The 8,893-nt window shown below is 31.1% G+C and overlaps 1 protein-coding gene across 1 annotated transcript; it reads right to left on the reverse strand.

Moving 5' to 3' along the window:
• Positions 1-823: 823 nt before the first annotated feature.
• Positions 824-4,690, reverse strand: LOC110671961 (IQ domain-containing protein IQM2). Its single transcript, XM_021834604.2, has 8 exons — positions 4,339-4,690; positions 3,166-3,685; positions 2,894-3,074; positions 2,702-2,790; positions 2,508-2,598; positions 2,188-2,418; positions 1,964-2,065; positions 824-1,853 (listed from the first exon to the last, which is right to left on the reverse strand). Exons 2-8 carry the CDS (start codon positions 3,639-3,641, stop codon positions 1,029-1,031), a joined length of 1,995 nt encoding a protein of 664 aa, XP_021690296.2. The 5' UTR covers positions 3,642-3,685; positions 4,339-4,690; the 3' UTR covers positions 824-1,028.
• Positions 4,691-8,893: the final 4,203 nt, after the last annotated feature.

Below are 8,893 nucleotides of genomic sequence, written 5' to 3' on the forward strand. Positions count from 1 at the left end.
CCAAATGAGAGTGGCATCAAGAGTAAAATTATGCCCTTGGTATATCTCAAAAGCTTGGAATATCTTGCATTAAGAAATGTCTTGGATTTCTATTCCAAAAATAGTTCTTCTGTTATATACTTGAGGCAGAAAAATAAGGGATCTGTAGTTTGCATAGACTATGCATTATGCATCAGAAAAGCATTTTCCATATACATTCTGCTGTACAAGCAAAAATGATTTTCTACTTCAATATGCATGGTTATACAAGCTAGGATGTCAAATTTTCTGAGCATAGAAAAGAAGATGCATACAAATCCAAGAAAGAAAGCACCTCCTAAATTGTTTGCAATCTCATTTAGTTTGCAAAGATAAAAGAAAATGGCAGCTAAAACTCAGTTATATATGGTTTAGACCAAAATTTCTTATTCTTCCTGCTGCCATTTCCCTGTGGAAACTTACTTGTGCCTTGGCTTGGAGATGTGGACTAGTTGAGGCTCACAGGTTCACACTACCGAGCTTGCTTTGAGGGATTTGACTTGTAAATAGCTGAGTAAGAGAACTCCTCTAGATAGATGCGACTTCATTTACTTCCTCTTACGAATTTAGAGCATAAACAATCAATTCTTGAAAAATATCTTTTCATAATTCTCTGTTTATATTGTTCATAGATCAAGATCCTCCTAGGAGAATTCTTTGTTATTTCATAGGCATCCACCGTAGTCATCATCTAAATTTTTTTGTTCCCTTGAAATTAAAACAGTTCAAAGGGTATTGACTTAAGACTGTTCAAATGCAACTGGAATTTCCAGATAGTATAAAATGATCTTGCTGCTATATCCAATTCCAGAAAATGAAAGAATATCTTATTTTGTATTAAGGGGTTTCAAATCCCCATAAGATTTTACAGGTATCATCTCATATTGTACAAGATGAACTAAAAGGGAAAAATGTATAAAATGATTTTGCCATGGTAGAAAACAAAAAGAATGACAATGAATCCCTATATCATCTTTTCTATTCACAAAAAAGAATAAATCAATTAGAAACTAATTCTCACTAATGGCAATTTGTTTACTGCTAGCATTGATGTCCTGCATTGGTAGATCGGACAGTGTTCTAGAGTGAGGAAGGCTTCCATACATTAGATTCCCCTTTTTAAGCATTGGTAGATCAAAGGTCACAGCTGTTTCCCCACCAAATCCAGTTGGTGGGGAGGCTTTTTGGCAGAACAAACTGATACTTTTTGAGTGGAAAATCCTTCTTGGAGACAAGTTTACTTGCTCCAAAGCTTGGAACTGGAGCCCTGAGGGATAGTCCCTAACACAGCCTATACGTGGCCCTGCTCCTGTTGTCCATTTGCAAGACAACTGTCTACCCAACTGAAATGACTTTGTTCCCTTCTTTGAATTAATCCTTTGGAGGATTGCTTCTTTGGGGATGTCTTCTACATCATAATCTTCATCTTCATCAAACTTTTTCTTTGGAACCTTGTCACCCTGTTCTATAGTGAACCTCTCATTTGCAGATTCATAACCATCTTTTAACAGAGAGTCTGCAGACACATTGTTGCCACTTGGTCCAGCAGTTGGATTTTCACTCACTAAGCCGTCAAACCATTCATCCCTCTTCGGAATTTCAAGATTGGTCAACTTCCTACTCAAGTTGTGGACTGGCTGCTGTTCTTCCACTACCACAGAAGTCTCATCTTCCATCAAATCAGTGCTCTCTCGTGCTAAGTTTTCGGCATTGATTTCTTCAACATCAAGGTTATTCACAGTTTCGATCAAGTCATCTTCAGATGAGTGGCTTCTAATATGTCTACTGCTTCTTAGGTTATCAAGCAAGCCTTCGTCCTCTTCCACTGGATTTGTCTGAAATATCAGAAATAGAAATATCATCAACATATGATCTTCTAGTTTACATCTCTGATATTCAGAACTTAAATCATTAAAATAGAATAAAAGTGCTTTTATATCTTTACCTTTACATCAGTGATATCCACATTGTTTTCTCGGAGGAATGAAAGGAAGTCCTTAAAATTTTCTTCTGTAGGCCGATAATGTCCACTGTGAGGCCAAACTGCCTGTTCAAAATACAGAAAGAACTCAGTGTTAACACACCATTAAAATTTGAGGACTTCTAAAATCACTATAAAATGGCTACTATATAATATAAATGCAATGAACTATCATGTCATAGCTATACCTTAAGAATGCCACTTTCAATGATTAATCTACCAGCAGCAGTTGCGACTCCTCCAGCCAAGAAGCTTGAATGCTGGAATGTACCTTTCTTTTTCTTGCCAACATACAAGGTCTTAGATGTACTAAGGACAAAAATCCACTTGGCATCATCAGTGGTATGCAGGAGCTCCCCTGTCTGCTTGTAAATGAACTTCTCATCTTCCACAACAACTTCATAGGCCTTCCTTTCCATCTGCAACAGTAAATATTTCGTTCAGTTAAATATTCAAGTTAAATAAAGAAAAAAAAAAGGTTAGCCCATTAAAATATATCAAAACTCACTGGACCAAGATATTTGATGCACTGTTGTTGAAGTTTTGATCGAGGACACTTTTCAATAATATTTACTTCCTTGCCTTCTCCTATATCTAGCCTGCATTTCAGAGACAACATATTTAAGTTCAATTTTAAATCCATGATGTCCAGAATCAAAATTTTATTTGTCGAGGGAAGAAGCTTTAGATTAAGGAAATTACCAGTAAAAAAAAGGTTCTCTGCTCTTAGAATGAAGCCATTTTACATAATAGAAGTGTAGATTATGTCCATATCGATGCCGTGGATCAATCTGTTTTATTCACAAAAGACAATATAGATTTCAAGTTAGCAAGAGTGAATAGGGAATAACGAACTACTAACTTCATTTGCATAATTCTTTAAATCTTACTTACCGCTTCAAGCCAGTGTTGTAAAGCAAGTTTTTGAGCTTTGTCATTTTTTGATAAACCTTTTCCAACCTTGGCAGCTCTTGTTCTTGCTCTTGACCAACGCGAAATGGCAGTTTCGTGTTTTTCAATATCAAAGAATGATATAGAACTGTGCTTGAGTTCAGCAAAATCTAAAAGTTTCCACCTATAGCAAGAAGTAATTGCATTTAGACATGATAACACACCGCTAAATTTTCATAAAAAAGGTAAGGATTAGCATTTCATCAGATACATACCAGCTCTGCTCAACAAGAACTGCACAATCTGCAAGCTTTCTCCTGGTTCTGAAACTTTTGTACACTTTCTGCAATTTTACAGCAGCTTGGTGTTTGGGGTTGGCAGGATCAAAATTTGGTGATTTTTGGACCGTTCCTACATCACTATCTAAGTTTTGGGACTGATCATCCTTCGATTTGCTATTTGTACTAACTGATGTAACTGCAGCATCATTTTCTTTCTCCAATGAAAGATCTTTATTAGACATCCTATTTTCCAATTGTTCCTTCTTAAAGCTAACAGATCTTTCCACTAACATCCTCTCAGAACCCAAAGATTTGATCTTGGGCTCCAAATCTTGACTACCAAAATTAACTGATTGCGCAGACTTTTTCTCTTCATCATCTCCAAACAAAATAGATTTTGCAGTAACAAATTCTAAGGCTTTCTCCAAATCACTGTATTCAGCAAACAAGCAGGAATAAGAAATTCCCATTCGAGAAGGAAAAAGGTTTGTGGCAACCTATATGGTCTGGATTCCTGCCAAAAAAATAAAAGAACAAAGATGTTAAAACTCATTACTGTTGATTCATTAACATAGTAAATATTTCTATGGAAGAACTACACAAACTCTTCTCACTAAAACTACAAGCTGTAAATATATTCAAAATGAGACAAAATGCATAAATATTTCTCATAGATATCAATCTCAGATTGCAAGTTATGAAAATACAACATTTAAGTGCGAGAATACAATTTAATATTGCAGAGAAAAAGGCACAGGAATCTGCAAAAACATGGATTAATGTGTAAAGCAAAAGAAAACCTGAATCTAACTAAATCAACTAGAACCCAGTCCAGTAAAGAAAACCCATATCCATGCCACTTAAATTTTCCAATTCTAAATGAACTAATTGCAGACCGTTAAATATCAAATGTAAACAAACCCATTATTAAAGAAAATAGATCTAAAAACCCATAATAGCAAAAGGCAATTCTCAAATAGATACAAAAGCATTTCAAATATAATCAAGAATCAACGACAGAAAAAAGAAATGACCAAAAACAAGCATTTCATCAATATAACAGAAAAAGAACAAGCACTTACCATAAGAGCTAGTTCTTTCCAATCTAGACACAAGAAACACCCAAAAACAGATAGAGAAAAGCAAGAAACAGAATCAAAATATTACCTTGAATTGTGGATTAGCGACCCAACAAAGAAGGAGATAAAATGTATTATGGGAAACGAAAATCCGGGTTTGAAGGGGCAGAGTGATTTTCACCTTTTCTCTCTCTAAGTCTGTATTCTGTTTAGCAAGTTTGAGGCTTTCAACGCTAAAACCACCGTTGCTTACCTAGTCTTGATTGAGCTATATATATATATATATATAGATGAAGACACTGAAAGTGAGAGTTTATAGGGAGAGAAAAGGAACAGTGTGTTTCCAACCACGTGGAGTAGACTGCTGGTGTCTGGTGACTGGTGCGAGGCTTCTTCTGATAAACCGTAATTTGAATTTTCCTCTTTACTGTAGTTTTCTTTTTTTAATTCTAATAAAAGCTTTGGCATCTAAAGTTGAAAAATATTCTCAACTTTCTTAAAAAAATTCCAATAATTAAAAACATTTAAAATTTTATTCACGAATTCAAATAGAGAAAACATTACCCTTCACTTTTGATTCCATCCATAAATTTTTATTATCTTATAAATTTTGATTATCTTATAGAGAACACTTCTATATATATATATATATCTTGGAGAAAAAGAAAACAATTTAAATATTTAAATTTAGATAAATACAATCATCAATAGTGCAATATTTTCTTTCATATTTATATTATATTACGGTTCTCTAAAAAGGCAGCTATTAAGATTTAATTCATAATATTAATTAAAATGGCCAAACATGATAATGATAAAGTTTTTTTTCTTAAAAAAAAAAAGAAAAAGACAATTTATTTTCAAGTAAAATGAGGAGAAACATTGTAATATTTTCCAAGAACAATCCTTTGCTAGACTAATTAATGCTTCTCATTTCTCAAGTCACTATCATCATAAAAATGAAAATTGGATTTGACTTGTTCATATTTTCACAATCAGACTATTCAACCTCTATCTCACGTAATTCCTAAGTTAGCTTAACCTCCAAGCTTTTCTTAAACATTAATGTCATGTTATATATATGTTTAGCAAATTAATTAAAACAATCAATTGATTTTATTTTATTTTTTTTTACATATTCTAGATCATATATTATTATAGCATATAATAAATTAATCTTAATTAAATCATCTTAATTTTTTTACGCTTTAAAGATATAAAAAGATTATCCCAAATTTATTATTATTTTTTTTTAAGTTGGCAAGGAGAAATTAAATTAAGTTTAGATGGGTAGATGATGTATTTGCACACGTGGACTAGTTTTGGATGGGTGTGAGTTGTTGAAAATTTTAATTAATAAATATAATATGGAAAATGAAAGCTCAAAAAGTCAGTGAAACTTCCATGGGTTCTTCGCAGAGACCCATTAGTTGACTTGAATATCCCCACGAAGGAGGATTTTTGATGCGTTAATAACAACAAAAAGTTCATAATAAAGTCTAATACTTGTCTCTAGTTGAATCTTTTTCCTTTGTTTTGTTTCTTTTTTTATTTTTAATTAATGACTTTATGCAAATTTCTTGGTGGCACTTGATTAAATACATATATATTATCTGTAAAAATATAATATTATTATTCTTATTATATATTTGCACAAGTGATGTGTTAGTTATATTTTATTTTTTTTGGGTGTGGGACAATTAATTTGTGCTAGCTATACTTGCTTTGTGCCCCGGCCACTAAATAAATATCCATTTTTAGTGGTCTATAATAATTTCCTCCCATTAATTAAATGATCCAATTATATATGATGAAGAATTTATTAAACTAAATCTATAAAATTTTTAAAAATTTTCAATTAAATTAATGATTCCATGGAAATAAAAAAAAAACAATATATTAAAAAATAAATAAAAGCAAATCATGCAGGAAACAAAATCAGCCAATCAAGAGTAGCATAAAACGTTAAAATATATTTATGTGTCGGAAATTAGAGTACAGCAAATTAGCTGAAAAACATAATTAATTAATTAATTAACTAACTTATTAATTATTAAACTAATATATACATATATATATATTCTGTAAAAGCTGGTGGAATGGAATTATGTGAGGCGAGGCATGCCTACACCGATAAAAACGTTAGAAGTTTGAACGCAATCTAAATGCCAACACATAATTGAAAATTTGTCTGTGTATCTTGAAGAAGCTTTACTTCTTGGGCAGCGTGAAGGAAGAACCGGAAGGAAGAAGAAAGAGTCCATGAAATCTCGTCCCCAGTACAGTTGTTTATTTGTTTTGTTTGAAAACTAAAAAGTCAACCATAAAAATCCCATTTTAAATTCGTAAGAAATAGAAAATTTAAAGCAATAATTAATAATCATAAGAAATCAGACAATGCGTTGTCACTGGACCCTTCCAACTGTGATTTCAAATCTCCATGCATTCAGATTAACGTACAATATCAGATACATACTCCACGTTTCAGCTTGGTTTGATCCTTAATTACATTTATATTCGTTTATGGTTTGGTTGCATGTATCTAATTAAGACCCTTTATTAATTACATACAAGAAATCTTATTTGGAAATTGTATATTTTAATTATCATGTCATGGGGACACATGCATGTCGCATCAACATAAATATGTGGAACCTTGATTAAATAATAATGATAATACGAAGAAGCAAACTACACGTCGCAGGAGAGGCGGAAACGGAGGAAAAGGATATCATGGCCGTGAAAGCACGAGAGGGTATTAAAGAAAGCCAGCTGTGACGATTATACTGTGAAGACTCACGTCACAAAAAAACGCGGTTATGAGGCACCGACGACACGACGCTGTTTCAGTACGACCGACAGAAGGGTTATTGAAAAAAGTCAGCTTTACATTGGCTGTTGACGTCTGCTGGTTTTGCCTTTCGGCTACTTCTTTTGTTTTTTTCTTTTTGATCAATTTTAGCTTGGCAGCCGTCAACATGCGTTAATTTAGCGATAGAGCGTCAGTTATATGTGAATTATTATTATTTTTTGTTATTTTGTTGTATTTTAAAAAAAATAAAAACTCATTAAAGAAAATAAATTAGAATTATGGAGTTAATTTTCATATTTTGCAGTGAAACTACAATTATACAATTATCTTTTTTGAATTCGGATATAAATAAGTTACCATAATTGAATTTGTTTATAGAATGATTAATTAAATATGAAAATAACATTATTAATTTAGAGTAATTAAGCATTTTTTATAACTTAAAATATTGTTTGTAAATTTTGTTAAATATTAAAATATTGATTAAATACATTATTTTATATAAACTATTAATTATAAATAAATAAGAACAAAAGGGCTTGGACAGCACGAGTAATGATAATCAATAAAACTTGAAAAATTAAAATATTGGAATTTAAGATGAATTTAAATAATTAATTATTTAGGAAGTATGGTTGGATACAACTCTAGCATGTCCATGTCCAGGGCAATTCATAGTCAAAAAGCTTGGAGAAGAACTTGTCAAGCAAGATATAGAGTCAAATTTCAAAATAGGACACAAAGATTAAAATTAAATAATAGGAAATAAAAGTCAACAGCTAAAATTCTTTAGATTGACAAAATCTTTCCTCCTTGTCTTGTAAATTGCTAACATAACAGATCCAAAATCCAGTTTATGTTAATTTCCTCTCATTCAAAGGGGAAACTACTACTAAATTGCCTAGCTATATATTCAACATTTTTGTTTCAAGAATTTTTACCTTAATTATCCTAAAACTTATTTATAATAGTTTTTTCTCATATAACTCAATTTATTATAAATTCAATACGTAATATGTGTGAGTAACGTAACTCATCGATTAAATATATAAATTTCATATGTTTATATTTTAAATATATGATAGATCGGGTTTAATCAATAATTCTTCATTTAATATAACTCAACTCATCTCAACTGAGCCTTTATCAAAAAAATTTAGGGTTGGCTATATGGATTTGTTTTCTCAACTCTAAACGATTTTGGATTAAATCCTCAGAAATTTGTAATGCTTCTAGGTCATGTTGTACTACTCTCCTCCAAGATAATTTAGGTCTATCCATTTTTTTCTTTCTATCCAATTCTTCATTTGATATAATCAAAATTAAATAAAAATAATTATTTAATTTCTAATGCAATAATATATGTAATTATGGAAAAACTTTGAAGAAAAATTGACTATAAGATTTCTTGTACGTGTTCTAGGGTTTGAACATTTTATGGAAAAAAAGCCAAGAAATTTAGTAGTTAACTTCAAGTTGGGTTTGAAATATTAATTAATTATTAGGTTGACTTGCATTAGTTAATGTAAATATGGTCAAGAGAGTCATTTGGAAATAATTATATTTATATATATTAATTGTTCCGAGGTCGTGCTTCATTTCCTTATATATATATATATATATGTATATATAATAGATTTATAAATTATTTAATTTAGTGTTACTCAGTACTAATTCTATTACAATTAATGAATTAACTATTGGTTAATTATCAATTTAAGTGTCCTATATCATAGTGATATCATCAACTGAGCAATAATAGACGATAAATAATAATAATAATGTAAAATCCCATCAATGGAGAGAAAAAATTTGTCTAAGTGGTTGAAGT

The sequence above is a fragment of the Hevea brasiliensis genome, chromosome 15 (genome assembly GCF_030052815.1).
Source record: "Hevea brasiliensis isolate MT/VB/25A 57/8 chromosome 15, ASM3005281v1, whole genome shotgun sequence".
In the NCBI taxonomy this organism is placed as follows: Eukaryota; Viridiplantae; Streptophyta; class Magnoliopsida; order Malpighiales; family Euphorbiaceae; genus Hevea; species Hevea brasiliensis.

Coding starts and splice junctions, on each gene's coding strand:
- LOC110671961 (XM_021834604.2), bottom strand. CDS start 3,641: ATGGGAATTTCTTATTCCTGCTTGTTTGCTGAATACAGTGATTTGGAG. Junction 2,419..2,507: donor GCATCAAATATCTTGGTCCA/GTGAGTTTTGAT, acceptor TTACTGTTGCAG/ATGGAAAGGAAGGCCTATGA. Junction 1,854..1,963: donor TGGATATCACTGATGTAAAG/GTAAAGATATAA, acceptor CTGATATTTCAG/ACAAATCCAGTGGAAGAGGA.